At 35.3% G+C, this 20313-nt stretch overlaps 1 protein-coding gene across 3 annotated transcripts; it reads left to right on the top strand.

The window, feature by feature from the left end:
- The first annotated feature begins 9371 nt into the window (after nucleotides 1-9371).
- LOC113356661 (BTB/POZ domain-containing protein NPY5-like) lies at nucleotides 9372-14761 on the top strand. Of its 3 annotated transcripts, none has more exons than XM_026599864.1 (5): nucleotides 9372-9698; nucleotides 10307-11051; nucleotides 12325-12394; nucleotides 12565-13746; nucleotides 13943-14761. In XM_026599864.1, exons 2-5 carry the CDS (start codon nucleotides 10990-10992, stop codon nucleotides 14519-14521), a joined length of 1893 nt encoding a protein of 630 aa, XP_026455649.1. In that variant the 5' UTR covers nucleotides 9372-9698; nucleotides 10307-10989; the 3' UTR covers nucleotides 14522-14761. The 3 variants fall into 3 exon arrangements, with proteins under 3 accessions (XP_026455649.1, XP_026455650.1, XP_026455651.1); XM_026599865.1 differs by lacking the exon at nucleotides 9372-9698 and adding an exon at nucleotides 9711-9862; XM_026599866.1 differs by lacking the exon at nucleotides 9372-9698 and adding an exon at nucleotides 9921-10041.
- The last annotated feature ends 5552 nt before the right edge of the window (nucleotides 14762-20313 follow it).

Genomic DNA, 20313 nt, shown 5'->3' with positions numbered 1-20313 from the left:
GTGGAAATATTTAGGATTTTTGCCAACATTTTTTTATGTTTCGGATGCAGCTTTCCACCAAAGAAAATACCACATTTTTTGGAACTGATTTCCTATCCACTTGCTTTAAATTAGGTTTGAAGGCACTCTTTAGTGGCATCCAAATCGGGGATCGTTGCCTTTGTGAACAGTAAACTATCACCCGCAAACAGAAGGTGGATGATTGCGGGACTTGAGCTTGCACTTTTGATTCCATAAATACGGTGAGATTCCTCTGAATGTTTAATGTAAGCTGAAAAGGATTCAGCACATAAGATGTAGAGGTAGCGGGATATGGGGGTCCCCTGCCTAAGTCCTCACTCAGGTTTAAAATTACTCATAGGACTCCCATATAGGATAATTGAATATGACCCTGTATTTAAACAATTTAAAATTAGGTTAACCCATTTCTGATCAAAACCCAATTTGATCATCACTTTAGCTAAAAATGACCACTCCAATCTGTCATAAGCTTTGGAAAACTTAATGGCAGCAACCCATGCTTTCTTTTTGTTCTTTTTAATATAATGAATTACCTCATGGGCTAGAACCACATTGTCTGCAAGTTTTCTTTTGGAGAGAAAGATACTTTGATTGAGAGAGATCACTCTGTCCATCAAAGGTTTCATCTTATTAGACAAAGTTTCTGAGATCACTTTGTAGGAAAAATTACTTAACCCAATAGGTCTGAATTGGTCCACCAGATTCAGTTATTGGATTTTTAGGAATTAAAGTAATTGTTAGTGTGGTTGAATTGAGTTAGTAAGTAACCAGTCTCAAAAAACTGTTTTACCATTTGGGTGACATTTTCTCCTACCACATCCTAGTAGGTCTGATAGAACAAACTTGTGAATCCATCGGCGCCAGTGCTTTTTTTCCCCCATTTGAAAGGTTGCAGTTTTTATCTCCTCGTCAGTTAGAGGGGCTAATAGAGCATTATTTTTCAGTTGATTTAGTTTAGGTTTTATAGAGTCAATAACAACCTCTTGATCATCAGATCCAAAAGTGTAATAAAGTTCTTGAAAATAACCAATGAATTCCTCTCCTATAGCTTGTCTAGTGGTTAGGAGGGTCAAATGAATAAAGATGTTTGATGATGTTATTAAATAAAATATTTTAATGGCAGAAATACCCTTATATTTATAACTATGATAAAATTAGATGTAAACTATATTATTTAGGGGTATAATTGTCAAACAACTTACATATAAGATATTTCACAAATCATACGTAGTAATTTGACAAATTTTATACATTTAGAAGGATTTTTGAAAGACATACACAACGAGCGTAAATACGAATATTAATTTTTCGTTTTTCTAGAATTTCTTATTGATTTTTTTACATTTTCTTTATATTTTTTAGTGTGCAGATATTATCCACGTAATTTTTTATAGTGCAGCTATTATCCACAACTTTTTTTAGTGCGTAATTATTATACACATTAATTTTCTAGTGTGCAATTGTTATCCAGAGTGTTAGTTAACCCAGAAAGACATACACAACAACATGCGTAAATACGAATATTAAATTTTCGTTTTTCTAGAGCTTTTATTGATTTTTTTAATTTTTCTTCATATTTTTTACTGTGCACATGTTATCCACATAATTTTTCAGAGTGCACCTATTATCCACAACTTTTTTTAGTGCTCAACTATTATCTGTTTTTCTGGTGTGTAACTGCTATCCACAGTAATAATTAACCTTCTGTAATTGTTACTATAGCATGTACATCACTATAGGAGCTAAAAAAACTCTCTTTTCATTCCATCATTCATGCAACATATATATACAATTAAATATGTGCAAAATAAATGTACAATCAGTTAAATAAAAAAAAATGTGTTCAGAAAACAGTTTTTTAGAGATGAACAAACATATTAATACGAAGTTGTATAGAAAACATCCATACGAACCTTTACGTAACAAATATCTGCCACTAAAAACTCTATAAAAATATTTACAACTACAATCTGTGCAAGAAGTATCCACAACTCAAATTTGGGGGCGGACTATACCTTCTTCTTTGACCTAAAGTGATGTAGTACATCTTTCTCTGTATCAACAATGATTGTTGATCCTTTTCTTTTGTATCAACTTTAACAGTTGATCACATGCTTATGGATCAAATATGACATTTGATCCCTTACGTCAGTTTAAGTTTGTTTGCTTCGCAAGTATTTCCTTTTCTAGTTTACGTCAAACTCCTTCCTTTTATCAACTCATGTAAGCTTATATAAAGGCTAGGTATCTTGTTTACAAGAACACATCTTATTATTATTATTATTATCAAAATTGATTATCAATCTTTACTTTAGAATCTTGATCCTAGAACCAGTTTTCTATTAAGTTTTCTGACGAAACTTAAACCTATCCATGTTACCCTAATCTGTGCTACACTAGTTGGTATCAGATATAGAGTTTTTAGATTTTTATCTAGAAACATATTCTTAAACCCGCTTCCGCAAACTCAACACCCAATTATTATTCAATGGAAAAAGCTGAAATCGAAGCTATGATGAAAGAACTCTTGAAACCTCTTCAAACTTCCATTGAAACTAATGCAACAAACGTCAAAACTCTAACAGAATATTTCGAAAAGAAGCTTGGGAAGATTGATAATTTAGAGAAGAAGTTAGAATCACATGCAGGTTACATGGTCATGATTGCTAAATATCTAGGTATGGATGACAAAGAGATGCCTGGTTTAACCGATGATAAGGATGCAGAAGAAACGAACACTGAAGGACCTAAAGATGATGAAACCAAGAAGGTTAAGGGTTCTTTCTTTCAGAATACTTCTATTCCAGAGGAGATTTCACAACTTCTTACGTTCAAGAAACAGTTTGAGAGTTATATTAACAATCCTCCTAAGAAACCTGCAACTGTAATTATCAACAATGATGAAGATGAGGACAAGATTGAAGCCGAACAAGAAAAACGGTGGGAAGATGAGAAAAGATTAAAATCTACTTCAAATCTTTATGGATCCTTACCAGAATATAAATTGAAGGCTGATATACCTAACTTTCATGGTGGATTGCAAATAGAAGAATTGTTAGATTGGTTTTATGAAGTCGAATCGTTTTTTGAACTTCATGGATGTACCTGATTCTTCTAAGGTGAAAATGGTTGCTTATAAATTAAAACGTGGTGCTGCAGCTTGGTGGGAAAAACTTTGTGATGATCGTAACAATTGTTTTAAACCTCCCATACGTACTTGGAAAAGAATGAGAGATTTGTTACGAGATAAGTTTTTACCTAGAGATTATATGCAACAATTATTTATCAAGCTTCAGAATTGTAGACAAGGTGCTAGACTTGTTGAAGATTATGTAGCTGAATTCTATAGCCTAATCGCTCATAACCAATTGAATGAAACTGAAGATCAATTAGTTGCGCGTTTTATAGATGGTTTGAACCACTTAATTCAACAAGGAATGACAGAATCTGTGTTTACAATGGTTGAAGCCATCCAACAAGCTATTAGAGTTGAAAGGCGCGTACTCAGTACCTCTAGACAAGTAAATCCACGACAAGCTCGTTATCAACACTTTTATAAAGCTTCCAGACCATATAATTATTCTTATACTTACCAGGGTGAAAAGGGATCAACAGTCGTTGTTGATCCATCTTCACAGGGATCAACTGTCTTTGTTGATCCACATGACAGAAGTGCAAACCAACCTTATCAGCAACAACAAACTACTTCTGTTCCTTCAGAACCCGCTCCTACAATGCATATCTCATCTGCTAAGCCACCTCAGCCTCCTCCACAACGAAATTTTGTTCGAAATACTAGAGGTAATCAGTTTCAACAAGATTTTCCACCATTATCTAAACCCTCTAACCCTTATTCAAAATTTCGAGGAGATAAATGTAACAAGTGCAACCAAACTGGCCATACTTCTAGTGATTGTCGCAAATTCCATGCTTACATTAATGAAACTTCAGACGAAACACAAGAAGAAGAAGCATTAGGAGATGATGAATTATTTTATCTTCAAGAACATGAGACTTATGATGCAGATTTCCTTGGGATGATTCGACCAGTTTTAATCACTGAACCATGTCCTACTCAGAGACATAATATTTTCAGATCTCATTGTTTCATTGAAGAGAAGCTTTGCACCATGATCTTTGACAGTGGAAGTACAGAAAACTATATTTCTGCAAAGTTAGTTGAGAAACTTAGTTTATCTGTTACTCTTCATCCAAAGCCGTATTCAGCTGGATGGATAAACAACTCTTCCACTCAGCAAATTAATCATCAATGTTTGGTGAAGTTTTCTTTCCCTGGGTATTCAGATTATGTTTTGTGTGATGTTATTAACATGACTGCAGCAAGTTTATTATTGGGAAGAACATGGCAGTATGATATTCGTGATGTTCATAACTGCTATGAGAATACTTATACATTTGTTCATGAAGGGTTTACTAAAGTTCTATGGCCTTTACAATCTTCTAATTCAGTCAAGGAACCATCAGATAAGAAGACAAATGCACTAGTTGCTACCATTGTTCATTCTTTACAACCAAATCATTATTTGAGTTCTCATGAAGCTGATAAACCAATGGTGGAAATTCCAGACAAGGTACAACCTTTATTGTCTTCTTTTAATGACTTATTTCCTACTGAATTACCCAATGTTTTGCCTCCATTAAGAGATCTACAACATCAGATAGACTTTATACCTGGAACTTTTATTCCTAATCAACCTCATTATAGGTTAAGTCCTAAAGAACATGAGATTTACAAGGTCAGGTTGATGATTTGTTACAAAAAGGTTTGATAAGACTTAGCAAAAGTCCTTGTGCTGGTCCAACCTTTTTGGTAGACAAAAAGGATGATGGTGGACATCGTATGTGTATAGACTGTAGAGCATTAAACAGAGTTACTATACCATATAGGTTTCCCATACCAAGAATTGATGACATGATAGATATGCTTTCAGGTGCTAAATTGTTTACAAAGCTTGATTTACGTGGTGGATATCATCAAATACGTATTCGAGAAGGTGATGAATGGAAAACAGCTTTCAAGACAAAAGAAGGTTTATATGAGTGGTTAGTCATGCCTTTTGGATTATCTAATGCTCATAGTACTTTTATGCGCCTCATGAATCAAGTTCTTCAACATTTTCTTGGAAAGTTTGTCATAGTATATTTTGATGACATACTGATTTTTAGCAACAATGAAGAAGAGCATATTTCACATTTATCTCAAGTCTTTCAGGAACTGCAAGACAATGTCTTGTATGTGAATCTAAAGAAGTGCACTTTCTTTACAAACAAAGTCACTTTCTTGGGATATGTTGTGTCAGATAATGGTATTTCTGTGGATGATTCTAAAGTTAAGGCAATTGTGGATTGGCCTACTCCAACATCTATACGTGAAGTAGGAAGTTTTCATGGTTTAGCTTCTTTCTATAGAAGATTTGTGAGAAACTTTAGTACTATTGCAGCTGGTTTGACAGATTGTTTGAAGTGTGATACTTTTGAGTGGACTGAAGAAGCAGATAAGAGCTTTAATATTCTTAAAGAAAAATTGTGCAATGCACCTGTTCTTGTCATGCCAAATTTTGATAAACCTTTTGAGATTCATTGTGATGCTTCTGTTGTTGGCATTGGTGCTGTGTTATCTTAGGAAGGACATCGAGTTGCATATTATAGTGAAAAGAATTCAGATACAAGGAAGAAGTGGTCTACTTATGATTTGGAATTAATTGCTCTTGTTCAATCTCTTAAGAATTGACATCCTTATCTTATTCACAGTGAGTTTGTTGTCAACACTGATAATCAAGCTCTCAAGTTTTTGAAAACTTCAGCAAAAGTCAATAGGATGCATGATAGATGGTTATCTACTATTAACCAATATACTTTCTCCATTAAACATCAAAGTGGAAAACTTAATCAAGTTTCTGATGCTTTGAGTAGGAGAGCTCATCTTCTGGTTACTCTTAAACATGAGAGTTTAGCCTTTGATTTCTTAAAGGATTTATATAGTGAAAACAAAGAATTTAAGCAACTTTGGGACAAGTGTGGTTCTTCAACAGGAAGTGCTGATGATTTTCTCATTCAAGAAGAGTTTCTCTTCAAAGGAAATCGTTTATGTATTCCACAATGTTCTCTACGTCTTCATCTCATCCAAGAATTACATGGCAGTGGCCTTGGTGGACATTTTGGACATGATAAAACCATAGTTTTGGTTGAAGAACGTTATTTTTGGCCTTCTATTAAAAGAGACGTTCAAAAGTAGGTACAAAAATGCATGGTTTGTCAACAATCTAAAGGTAATATTCAAAACACTGTCTTGTATACTCCTCTACCAATTCCTGAAGCTCCTTGGGTGGATATCAACATGGATTTCGTGCTTGGTTTACCACGTACTGTGAGGGGAAATGATTCTGTTATGGTAGTTGTTGATCGTTACTCAAAGATGGCTCACTTCATAGCATGCAAGAAAACAACTGGTGCATCCAATGTAGCTTATTTATTTTTCAAAGAAGTAGTACGTTTGCATGGAATTCCCAAAACAATTACTTCTGATCGAGACACTAAATTTTTGAGCTACTTTTGGAAGTCTTTATGGATGTGTTTGGGTACTAAACTTTTGATGAAGGAGAATTGGTTTTGATTCATCTCAGAAAGGAAAGGTTTCCTACTGGTACTTACAACAAGACCAAGATGAAGAAATATGGACCATTCAAGATTTTGAAGAAAATCAGTGATAATGCATATGTTATTGATCTTCCATCCAATTGGAACATCTCTAATATATTCAATGTGCAGGAAATTTTTACTTTTCATGGAGAGAATGACATTCTTTCTATTCATTAAGTCGAGGTCGAGTTTCTTTCAAGAAGGGGGACTGATGTGGTACATATTTCTCTGTACCAACAATGATTGTTGATCCTTTTCTTCTGTATCAACTTTAACAGATGATCCCATGCTTATGGATCAACTATGACAGTTGATCCCTTAAGTCAGTTTAAGTTTGTTTGCTTCGCAAGTATTTCCTTTTCTAGTTTACGTCAAACTCTTTCCTTTTATCAGCTCATGTAAGCTTATATAAAGGCTAGGTCTCTTGTTTACAAGAACACATCTTATTATTATTATTATTATTATCAAAATTGATTATCAATATTTACTTTAGAATCTTGATCCTAGAATCAGTTTTCTATTAAGTTTTCTGACGAAACTTAAAGCTATCATGTTACCCTAATATGTGTTACACTATAAAGGGAGCTTTGTAACTGCAAATTATTCTAGTCGCACAAATGCCTGGCTTGCAAATTTTCCCTGCGTGGTACCAAGCGGGCCTTTTTATTTTTTATTGGCCAAGTCCCGATGAGGCACGCTTGATCTTACGTGGGGACAGACATATACGTGATCATTGGATAATCTTTGTTTAAGCAAGCACACAAGGTTTCCATTGAAAAACATCTAATCACACCGCAGTTCTAGCCAAACTATATCTTACGATAAATTGTTTATTCGGGATGGTAAGATTTTGACAAGTTTCACTCCCCTCAACCACCTTTTATTTGTTGATTTTTTTTTCCTGGAAAAAGATCTGCAATTACGTCTCAAGAAACAAAGAATCTTATGTCTAAAGAATTGATCACAAATCAGGATTCAGGAGCTCTCTTAGTCCTTGATTGCAAATGAAGGAAAAGAAAATAACATTAACCAGTTGACCACAAAGCAGTTATTTCCGTTGTTCAACCGTTATTGTTGACTCTTACTAGTTATCACTCCTACTATTATCGCTAATTATGAGATTGGTCGATCGAGTTGACCAACGAAGATTCATTTGAGTAGAAATAATCCGGTAAGAAGTAAAAGTAAAAACTCATTTTTCAAGTTTCAACGAATAAAAAGAAAAAAGTAAAGACAGAGCAATAAAAATGCATGATCATAACATGTTTGAAAATATTCCAAGTACAATGGCCATGTGATTTGCATGAATTATTTAACCCGTCACCAAATTTGGGTGAGGAAATGATTAAACACAAAATTGGTTAATGAGACCAAAATCAACAATTCCTGGGTGAAAAGGACATTTGAATTTTGATATTGTTTAAATGGACAAAAATGTAAAAATGGCAAGGATGTAAACAGTTTCATCCTACCCATTTTCAAATATTTTTTTTATTTTTAATTTACATCAGGATGCATCCAGTTTCATCCTTGCTATTTTTTAAATTTAAGTCAGGATGAATCCAGTTTCATCTTTGCTGTTTTTTGGTGTCCATTTGACCCATACTAATTTTTACTCGTCCATTTGAACCATGTTTTAGAAATAAATTGGACAAATAACCCATTTTCCGTAAACACCACATTTCTTTCAATTATGGACGATACCAGTTTCTAGAGGAGACTCAAAACTAGGGGCCGAGATCATTGCCGGAGGGCCGGAAGGCTTTAGTAGTTTCATGCCATTTCCAACGGAGCATGTTGAAACATATATATACAGTGTAAATCTCGACAAGGAACTTCCGTTCAGTTATCCTTTTGCACTCACTGAACAGTGAATACTACAAGTCTACTACTTTAGCTTAGTGATTTGAAACACGTTATGCTAACAATGTTGATGCTAACTAGTGAAGAATCCGAATAAAACTAAGTAGGAGTTACTGACTGACTAAACATAACTATGCGTTTTGTTGCTTTTTAAGGTTAAAAAGCAAGAGAAGAATAATTATTAGCAGCATACATGGTTGAAATCAAATGTTTAGAAATCAGAGCTTAGTTCAACATTACAATGGGACCCACTACTAATACTACTGTGTGGGGCCGACATCAACTTTGATCTGAAGAATCACATTTGATCAAAGAATTAAAGATTCATGACTTTATGAACATCGGATTCTATCTAAAGTGATAATATATGTTCTAAAAGTACTCCAAGAGAGAACAGGATGCTTTCGTAATAAATGTAATGAGTTAAGGGTGTATTCGGCATTTAGGTCTATGTTACAGGGAGCAAGTAAATTTACAATGTCAGGTTGGCGTGCATAACGGTACAGAGATTTGGTGAGAGAAAGAGTTAATGGACCTAAAATGGTGTAATGGGCCGCCTGATGTTGCGCTGCTCCCACTGTGTAGATGTAGATATTAATAAGGAACAGTCTTTAATGAAGAAGATAAAACTTTTTAATCTCAAAAAACAAAGATTTTTAATAAATAAAAAAGATGGAAATTTGGATGCCTTTTGTCTAGAGAACTTTTGTCGATGAATAAAAAAGTAAAGGGGGGAAACGTGGATTGGAGGAAGATAGTGGTGGACCTATACATTTGTTGTTGTTGGTGGGTAGTAGTAGCAGTGATTCTAACGAGACTGTGCTGTGGTGGAGTAATAAACATTCTGAGATTTTGCTTTGCTTTTTTGAGCTTTTTTATGTCTTTGTTGGGTTCCGGTTGAATATGCCAATATTATGTATGGGTTAGTGAGAAACAGCTAAAATCATAAAGTAGAATCCAAAAAAAAAAAGAAAATGAAAAATAAAAATAAAAATGAAAAAAATGACAGCCAAATTCTTTATATGGGTAGAGGTAGTGTTGGTTTTTGTTTCTTTTGATTGATGGTTTCTCAGAGATAGGGGAAGGTGTGGTTTTGTCAGAGAGCAATATAATGCTGCTGCTGCCGGGTACACTGCTCATGAATCAGTGAAAGGGTACGGGTCTTTGTGTGTTATTATTGGCAATGACGTTTAAGTTTGTTCCATTTTTAATTCTTTCATTTCATTATCAACACAAGAATTGCACCCACTGTTTTAGGTCTCTGTGAGAAGAAAGAACAACTTAACCACTGAAGCTTTTCTTCTTTATTTTTTACTAGGTTGGTGTCTGAAAAACTTTTATTTTCATTTAATCATTTTTAGTTCATGGGTTTAGATTGGTCATTGTAATGAAGCTTGGATTTCTAGGTTGGGTTTCGGTGTGATATATCATTACAAAGTGTGGGTGGGAAGAATTCCATTTGGTATTTGTTTAAGTGTTTTAAAAGATGATGATATGGTCAGTGTTTTTTGGAGATTGTATTTGTTCATTAAAGTTTCAATTTTTAGGTTGATTCTGTGTTCTCCGATTTTGATTTTAATGTATTTATTTTCTCTTCCCCATAAGGGGCTTTTTGTTTTGTTTAGGGTTTGTATTTCTTTGATCCCATCTCTTCTTTTCAAGAGATAATAATAATTCATTCATGTTTTTGTTTTTACTGTACTATTTATCAATCTCTTATTATCATCACTAATGAGATGTAATTTTTTCCCCCCTGGTGCAGGTGAAAACAGAAGATGATTAAACAAATTCGTAGGAAAGGAATTTAGGGTTGTTAGGAACTTGAAACTTGTTTTTGCAGATCAAAAAGGATTAGATAAACAATATTGTGTCAGTATCTTGTGGTGGGTGTCTCTGGAAATGCATTAGTTTAGTGCTTGTTAATGTGTCTAGGGCTGACCATGGACGCCCGAGGTCCAAGAGCAATTGCAGTCGACCCAGGAAACAATCTCTTCTTTTGGTATCTTATCATTCAAGAGAAGTCCTTCAATTTTTATTTCTCTTGCAGACCCACTCACCATTTTAGTGATATTTCTTTCCTTTACTAATTAAATTATTAATCTCCTGCATCGATTGGTTCAAAAGATTCGGTCCCAACAATATACTATATATCCTTTCACTTGATCCATCCTTCTTCTCTTTAAGTTCAGAAAGTTTGGTCACATTCACAAAACAAACACTAAACACAGCTTGGGTTGGATTCTTTTGTTTTCAGTTTCTTTTTAACTACTTTGGGTTTCTGTTGGTTTAGTTGGTTGAAGTCGGTTTCTAGTTGGGGTTGTGCAGTTGGCTTTCAGTTGTTTTAATGATACATTGATAAGTGAGGAAAGGGTTGTGTTGTTATTCACAAATAGAGGAATAGGAGATAAGTAGAAGTGTAGAAGCCAGATCTTTTATCTTGTCAAAATGAAGTTTATGAAACTTGGATCGAAGCCTGATTCGTTTCAGACGAATGGAAATGATGTCAGGTAAATGTTTTTTTGAGCTTGTTTACATTGTAAATATGATTTAGATTTGTGCTAGTACTCTGGTGATGATGTCTTGCCTCCCACTGTTTTATAATCTGGGATTCCCTTGGTCTCAAATCTGTAATGCTTATTGTTTGTCTAATAACTGATTTCTGGTTGCTTAATTGGGTAAAGCTTTGATTCAATGATGGTTCAGTTTTTCCTCGTAAAACAAGTTGATTTCTCAATCTTCATAATACTGAGTGTTTCATATTGTCTTATCAAACAAACTAAGGTTTCGTATTTACGCAGCCTCTCAAAACTGTATATGGAGTTTATATGTTATGTCCTTTCATCAGATCATGTTAGAGTTATAAGATGTCCGCTTTCCTTTCCATTGCTATCTAGGTAGTTTTCCTGATCTGATTTTGATTTATATGTTAGGTGTTTGCCTGAGTAGAAAACAATTGTTAGATAAGAGTATCCTTCTTCTCTCTGTATTTGCCTGAGTAGAAAACAATTGAGCTTGTTTTTTTTCCTTTCATATAAAAGAGGGGTTTGTTGCCGACTTCTCACTTTTCATCTTCTAGATCAGGTTCTTTAGGTTGCAACACACTATCCTAAAGGCTAAACTTTTGTGTTGTCATGCTCTTTTTAGCAGTATTTCAGTTTTAGGTTGTCGTACACCCTTCTTATTTTGACCATCTAGAACTTATTCGTGTAAGCATGAGTATTCCGATAACTTAGAAAAAAAGATAGGTGGTAACGTAATTATCATACTTGGTGTTTCTTTTTTATCTTTTAAACTGACATTCGATGAACCATCTTAACCACTATATTTCACTAATGGAGAATTGAACACTTCACACCAATTAACCCTGACCTTGTTTTGTGGTGGAATGAACTAAGCGGGAAAACCTATTTGTTTCCGTGTTGTGTTGTGAATCTTTTATCCTGACTTTTGTTGTCTAGGATCTGGGTTAGTTGTTCAGTGATATGGTGCCCAAGCTGTTCTTTACATACCCTAGTAAAGCATGATTGGGTATCTGGTATCAGCTAGACCACCTTACATAATTTGCTCTCAGAAACCTTCTTTTGTATTTTTCTTTTTCGTGTCTGACATCTAAAAGGTGATAATAGTAGAAATCTGTAGTTTTGACTCCCTACCTTTTCCATCTTGTGTGTCTTACCCTGATTATCTACCATATATAGATTGGTTTAGTACTTACACATGTGTGCGTTGAATTCATATGGTTAATTGAAACATGGTCTAAGGAGCTTTTGATGTTTGCAGATACGTTGCTGCTGAACTAGCAACTGACATCATTATTATTGTAGGCGATGTGAAGTTTTATCTACACAAGGTATATGTGAACCTTCAGTCAATTTTGATCAGTTAAAGTCTTTTCGATCACAATATAAGTGGGTCAGCTAATCCAAATTTCATAGTTGCATGTGTTGGTGTGTCCTCAACTTAGAGAAATTTTCATGATAATTCTAACACACAGGTGGTTATGATGTCTCTGTTCTGTAGTTTCCTCTGTTGTCCAAGAGCGCTCGATTACAAAAGCTGGCATCAGTTGCTAATGAGGAGAACAATGCTGAAATCCACATCGGAGATATTCCCGGTGGATCTGCTTCTTTTGAGTTATGTGGAAAGTTCTGTTATGGAATGAAAGTTACCTTAAATGCTTACAATGTGGTTGCAGCTCGTTGTGCCGCAGAGTATCTAGAGATGCACGAATCTGTTGAGAAAGGAAACTTAGTTTACAAGATTGATGTCTTCCTGAACGCCAGCATTCTGCGAAGCTGGAAAGATTCAATAATCGTTCTGCAAACTACAAGACCTCTACTACCATGGCCCGAGGATTTAAAGGTGGTCAGCCGCTGCATTGATTCCATAACTTCTAATGCTTCAATTGACCCTTCTAAAGTGGAGTGGTCTTACACTTACAACCGTAAAAAACTTCCATCAGAAAATGGGATTGAACCACAGTGGAATGGTGTAAAGAAACAACAGGCAGTCCCAAAAGATTGGTGGGTGGAGGATTTGTGTGAGCTCGAGATAGATTTCTTCAAACGTGCAATACTAGCAATAAAAACCAAAGGTAGAGTGTCCAACGATATAATAGGTGAAGCCCTAAAGTCTTATGCACTGAAGAAGTTACCAAGTTTCAGCAAGGGTTTGGTCCAGGCTAATGATCTTCTGAAATACAAATCATTGGTGGACACTATTGTATTATTGTTGCCTATAGAAAGTGGCAGTGTCCCATGTACTTTTTTATTGAAACTGCTAAAAGCTGCTATCTTGCTTGATTGTGGAGAAATCGGGAAGAAACAGTTGGTTAGGAGAATCGGCCGACAGTTAGAGGAGGCTATAGTAGCTGACCTTCTTATTCCTGCTCCTGCTGGAGAAATAGTTCTATACGATGTTGATGTGATACAGAGTATAGTGGAGGAGTTTGTGATGCAAGAACAAGGAATAACCAGTGATAAACCAATGTCTGAAGAAGAATTGCTAGAAATCAGAAGCCCAACATTTATCTCAGATACATCGAAACAAGCTGTTGCAAAACTAGTTGATGGGTACCTTGCTGAAGTCTCGAAGGATCGAAATCTTCCTTCGTCGAAATTTGTTGCACTGGCAGAGTCTGTTTCAGGGTTTCCAAGGCCAGTTCATGACCGACTTTACCGTGCTATAGACACGTATCTCAAAGTAAGTTTCCAATTTTCTTATGTTATTTCATCTTAAGTAAATCATTTACATTCTTGGCCATCATTGATTTATATCAATCAATATAATTACGAGGACAGAAATCTGGGTCTTTATGTTATTTTTGCTCTCATTATATTTTGTATGACAACTTATTATTCCGTAACTATTGCTAATAATGCTTAACTCAATCCTCCAGGAGCACCCTGCGTTAAGCAAGAGCGAGAGGAAAAAAATCTGTAGACTGATGAACTGCAAGAAGCTCTCCGTAGATGCATCTATGCATGCTGTACAAAATGAACGGCTTCCATTGCGAGTAGTTGTACAGGTCCTTTTCTTTGAACAGATTAGAGCTTCAAAAGCACCTAATACTGCAGTAAAACCAGATCTCCCTGGGAATTTGCGATCTTTACTTCCCAGAGAAAATGGGGGTTCACACGGAAGCTCTAGAACTGCAACGACCAACACAGAAGAAGATTGGGATTCAGTTCCAACAATCGAGGAGCTCAAGGTTCTGAAAGGGGAGCTAGCTTCCCTTAAATTGGGAAGTAGAAGAAGTTTGAAAACTGATGAGAAAAGTAGAAATAGTCATGAAACGGCTGCTGCTGCTAAGGTACAGGGAACACTTGCGACGAAGAAAATATTTGCAAAGTTATGGTCAAGCAAAGGTGGGCAAGATGATAGTAGTACTGATGACACATCTGGGAGCCCTGGCTCTACCAACAAAGAAGAAGTAAAATCAACACCTTCAAGGAACAGAAGGTATTCAGTTTCTTAGTTAAGAGATAAGAGAAGTGTGTGTGATTGATGAGCTTCTTTCTCCCATTTTCTCTCTCAATCTCCTTGACATATTAGGACTTTTAGAATTACTGACAATTTCTTCCAGTTAAAAAAAATGTAATGGAAGAAATTTCTAATGTGGAGTACTACTATTACTTGCTTTTAGGAAATAAACGGCAAATGTGTATGGTTTTCAAGTAAATTTATCTAGCAATCAAGTTAAGTTCTCCAACTAAAAGTAGAGTGTTTTTGTGTTCCTCCTCTTTTTCTCATTCCAGTTTCGCAAAATTATTTTTCAGTTTCTGGATGTGGGGGAATTCATAAGCACCCACCATATCGGAATTTATGTAAGTGGATGTTGGTCTAGCACACAGAATCACGTTATTTCTTGTGTGTTCCTTGTGTGCTTTGCTTTATACCTACCTCGTCCAAGGACCAAAACTTTCTTTTTGTTTGCAATTAAGAAATGCGCATTAACGGGCAAAAAGTAATGTATATGAGACATAATTCATACATCCACAATGATATGATTCTAAAACCACAACTGCTCTCCAGATTAAGCGAAAAGTAAAGGCCGGAAAACAAAAAAGAAGAGGCTTTATTTATGTAACTTGGCAACTTGTGATGATGTCCAAACTCCAAATGCATCATAAGAGACAGGAAAAGCCAACTTCAGCCAAAGACAAAAAGGAAAAAAATCTATAGAAAAAGCCCACTAAATGGATTTCCACCAAAAGGTGAGGGTGGATGTTTATATGGTGAAGAACGATTTTTTTTTGGGATCATGGGATTTTTTTTGGGACCATAATTTTATTTTGGGTAAAGGCATTAGAAGTAATTTTAGGTCACTCCATATCTAGTTATTTATTTAATATCTAATCTATCTTCTTAATTAATTTTAGGTTATGATTAGTGAATGATTTAGTTAAAAACAATTAGTGAGATTAAATTAAAAGATGAGTTTATTATTTGTTGAGTAGAATTATTGAGAGAGTAGAGTTGCAGAAGATGAAGGAGAAAAACATGGAACATAATTTTTTTTTCCAATTCACTAAGTTTGAGTATTCAAATGATGAAAACTCATCTGATTCTTCATCTCCATCCTCTCTTAGAATATTTGTTAATCTTCAAAATGATCCGGATTTGAAATGGATTTTGAACAGTTCGGTTACTTTATATGAAGAACAAGTAACCGAACTCATCTGAAGCTGTAGTTCGGTTGCCCTGTGAGATGAACAAGTAACCGAACTCATCTGAAAGTGTAGTTCGGTTACTTGTTCCAAACACGCAGGTTACCGAACTCTCTAATAATTTCTAGGAGTTACAGCGTTATGTTCGGTTGGTTCTCAACTAACCGAACTTTGGTGTACAAAGTTCGGTTGGTTCGCAAACTGCATGCACTTTTGATCTAACCGAACTTTACGTAATATAAGAGTATATAAGTTTACAAAGTTCGGTTCTTTCGCAAACTTGAACCTAACAGCTACCAACCGAACTCTGAGTTCGGTTTCTGCGATAAAATTGTGAAGTTACCGAACTTAACAAACAAAAAAAATGTGAAGTTCCAGCATCTATTGGCTAAGTTCGGTTACTTTGTAGTTTTAAAAAAATTTGCGAACAAACCGAACTCTGTTGGCTAAGTTCGGTTATTTTGGAACTCAACATAGTGGCCACAACAACACAGTTCGGCTAGACTGGATTTGTTTGTTTTTTCGGTTCTAAGGGTGGAGTTCGGTTACTTTGTAATTTTAATTTTTTTTTGCGAAACAACCGAACAGAGAGTTCGGTGACTTAGTTTTAAATCCAATAGAACCGAACTGTTCTTCGTGTTCTTCATTTTCAAGAAGTTCGGTTAGTAAACTAGGGTTTTTTGGAAAATCGACCTAACCGAACATGGCTCTGTAACTCCCATTAAAACCCTATTTTGATGATTTCTATTCGATTGAAGCAATCAAAATCAAATTAAAGCGAAGGGTTTGTTGGAAAATACCTCCGGAGTGGTCCCATGGCAGAATCAGGTTGCGGCTGGCGTCTTTTATACTCGATAAAATTATTATGTAACCGAACTTAATTGTGATTGCATTGATGTTGTTACATTTCTTAAATAGGCGGTGGTGGTGGTGGTGGGAGGAGGTGGTGGTGGTAATTGGTGGTTGGTGGTGGTGATAATCGGAGGTGGTGGTGGTGGTAATCGGCGGCGGTGGTGGTGGTGGTAATCGGTGGTTGGTGGTGGTGATAATCGGCGGTGGTGGTGGGAGGAGGTGGTGGTTATATATATATAGGTGGTTATTAGGTTGGTTTTAAATTAAATTAGGTTAGGGTAGGTTAGTCATTTCAACGTTTTAGGACACCCCTTATCACTATAGGGAAGGTGGCCTAATAAAACCATGGTCCCTGAAAAATCATTCATGTTGAACTGTTGATGACCCTCTTGTCCCCAATATTGTGCCCAATCTGGGCCTTCTGTTCTTTCAGGTGACTAGTTCCAGACCAGAGTTGCTTTGTTTGGTGGTGGCTTTCTTTTTATAGTTTATGCATATTCTTGTTTTCTTTGGTATTATTGGCGTCGAAGATGACATAAGTAAGAGCTTAACTTACCAAACCAATTTTTTACTACAACTTTTCCAACAAGAAGAAGATGTCACAGTTTAGGCATGCTAATATGATTTTTCTCCATTTATTTTTCTCATGGGCGACTTAAGTATTTAGGAAAATGACGTGATCCTACCCGGTGAAGTCAACAGAGATGTTCTCTGGTTCATTGATAAACATGTCATCGCACACGTAAAATCATTCCTTACTAAACCAATGCGCTACTCGCTCACAGGTGCTTCTGGACTCCTCCTCGGTCAAGTCAAAAGAGATGTTCATTGATTCATTATCGGAAAAAATGTCACTGCACATGTAAAAACTTCCAAAACTTATTTTCGCTCACATGCGGTTTAGGTAGTACAAAATCCTACACAGTCAAGTTTGAAGAAAAGTGGGTAGCCTCATAGTCTTGAACAGTATCGTAAATATGAAGAACAACACTTGGCTATAGTAATCTGTCTCTCAATGTATAAATACCTCTCATATATGTTTGTACAAACTACCGAATTAATATCTCTGTAATAATAATACACCATTCATTACATTGTAATAGATTTCTCATGGTATCATTGAGGTCGGTCTGGGATTTATCTCTGTGATAACAAGTTTTTCAATACGTTTCTTCCACAGAGTGTGATTCAATCACGTTTTAGATCAAATACATCTTAAAAACTTTCTGATCTTCTCCCGCTTATTGATTTACAATTTCAGTTATCTTCTTGATTTCTTGGAATTTAGGGTTTCAATAAGTTTTCAATATCTTTCCCCTCATCATTCTTTTATCAATTTTCATGCTGAGTACTAGAGGAATGATGAATAATATTCAACAACAACAACAGTAACAATTGAATCAAGATGGTGGTACAATACCTTCCGCTGCTACTGCTTATGTTAATGGAGATTCTGGGTATTTATCTTTGCCCTTTAATAACATTGGTAATTTCATCTCAGAAAAATTAGATATTACCAATTTCTTATTATAGTCTGTATTAATAACTACAGATCTTTATGGTTATGTAAATGGTGAAATTGTTGAACCCCCTTCAGAAGTAACTATTAATGGTATTACAAGTATTAATCCAAGATGGGTATATTAGAGAAAAACAGATCGCTTTGTTGTGAGTTGTCTTAAAGCAACTTTTACTCCAACAATTTCAGGGGATGTTCTTGGAATGAGTTCTGCTCGACAGATATGGCAATTTCTTGAAACTATTTTTAGGTCTCAATTTGGTGCAAGACGTAATAAATTACATGGGTTAAGAAGAGGATCTCAATCTGTGAGTGAGTTTTTACATACTTTGAAGACTATTACTGATTCTCTGGCAGCAATCAATGATAGAGTGAGTATCTGATGCTGATATTATGATGTATGCTCTTAATGGTCTTGGTAGAGATTATGATACTTTTGTTATAGCTGCTCAAAATCGTGAAACACCTTATACATTTGGTGAATTGAAGGCTAGGTTGTTAACTCATGAGCAGTGGCTTAGTGATCAAACTCAGGGTCAAGAAGTTGGTTCTGGTTTTGATACTACTTATCCAACAACATTCTATGGAAAGAATACTCATACTGGTGGTAAAAATGGTAAAGGTAAATCAAATAATTTCAAGAATAATGCTTCTACTTCAAAGAATGGGTCTTCTTTCAAGAGCGGTGTTGGTTCTACTAGCTCTAGTGGGGATGTTTCTGATGGAGCTGCAAGAAGACCTTTTGTGGATTTCTCCACGGTAGAGTGTCAAATCTGCAAAAATACTGGACATTTAGCAGCTAGGTGCTTTTTTAGGCACCATCCACCAGTTACAAATGCAAATACTCAGTCTTCTAATGCTGCTAGTGTACAGAATATGGAGCGAGCTTTCAGTGGTGTTCAAGTTAACTCAGCTATGTGTGATGATCCTTCTGGTGCTGCTTCTTCAACTTGGATTTCTGACTCAGGGGCTTCTAGACATATGATAGGAGAATCTGCAATCTTGCATAATACTTTTGCATATAATGGATCAGACAAAGTGGTTGTTGGTAATGGTAAGACTCTTGTTATTTCTCAAACTGGTAGTTCTATACTTCATACTTCCACTGCAAATTTTAAACTAGATAACATCGTATTAGTCCCATAAATAGCTCGGAACTTACTCTCAGTAGCTCAGTTTACTAGGGACAATTGTTGCTATTTTGTCTTTGATCCTTGGAGTTATGAGATTAGAGATTTAAGTTCTCACACAATTTTGGCTCACGGTAGAATGGTAAACAACTTATATCTTATTCACAATTTATCTTTTAGCTCAAATTCTCATTTTACATCCTTTCTACTATGCTTGCTTCTTCTTCTGTTTGGCATAATAGATTAGGTCACCCAGCTAAGAAAATTGTGCATCATTTGAGTTCTAATAAGTCTATTTCTCTAACTTCTGAGTCCACTGATTCTCTTTGTCATCTATGTCAAATTGTCAAAAGCAAAGGGCTTCTTTTTCATCTTTCAAACACTCATGAATCTAATCCTCTAGCACTTATACACTATGATGTTTGGGGACCATCACCAGTGCTTTCTTATGCTGGATACAAATATTATATTGTTTTCATAGATGATGCAAGTAGATTTCACTGGATTTATCCAATGAAATTGAAAACTGGTGCGTTAGACTGTTTTGTTCATTTCAAAAATCTTACTGAAAATTTGTTCTCTACAAAAATTCTTTGTTTTCAAACAGATAATGCTTGTGAACTTGCAAAAGGAGTTTTTAAACAATTCCTAGATTCTAAAGGTATTCATTTACGCCTTTCTTGTCCAAACACACCACATCAAAATGGTTTGGTAGAAAGAAAACACAGGCATATTACAGAAATGGGAAATACCCTACTTTTTCATTCTTCTTGTTCAATTTTTTTTTTTGGTTTGATGCATTTCTTACTGCCACATTTCTTATCAATAGAACTCCTACCCCTGTTCTTTCTATGAAATCTCCCTATGAGATTCTTTTTCATGTTTTACCTGATTATTCTTTTTTGAGAATTTTTGGTTCCATTTGTTTTCCATATCTTGGACACTATAAACCTGATAAGCTTTATCCGAAGTCAGCAAAGTGTGTGTTCATTGATTATAGCCCTATGCATAAGGGTTATAGATGTTTTGATCCAATCTCTAAGAAAATTCATATTTCTAGGCATGTGATATTTGATGAAACTTATTTTTATTATGCATA

This window comes from Papaver somniferum, chromosome 3 (assembly GCF_003573695.1).
Source record: "Papaver somniferum cultivar HN1 chromosome 3, ASM357369v1, whole genome shotgun sequence".
Taxonomy (NCBI): Eukaryota; Viridiplantae; Streptophyta; class Magnoliopsida; order Ranunculales; family Papaveraceae; genus Papaver; species Papaver somniferum.
The sequence above is the reverse complement of the archived record's forward strand: the minus strand, read 5'-3'. Positions and strand labels throughout refer to the sequence as shown.

Bases quoted from the DNA above. Each gene is read 5' to 3' on its own strand.
- LOC113356661 (XM_026599864.1), top strand. From the start codon at position 10,990: ATGAAGTTTATGAAACTTGGATCGAAGCCTGATTCGTTTCAGACGAAT. The intron at 11,052-12,324 runs GTAAATGTTTTT...TGATGTTTGCAG, and splicing joins ACGAATGGAAATGATGTCAG to ATACGTTGCTGCTGAACTAG. The intron at 12,395-12,564 runs GTATATGTGAAC...TCTGTTCTGTAG, and splicing joins TGAAGTTTTATCTACACAAG to TTTCCTCTGTTGTCCAAGAG.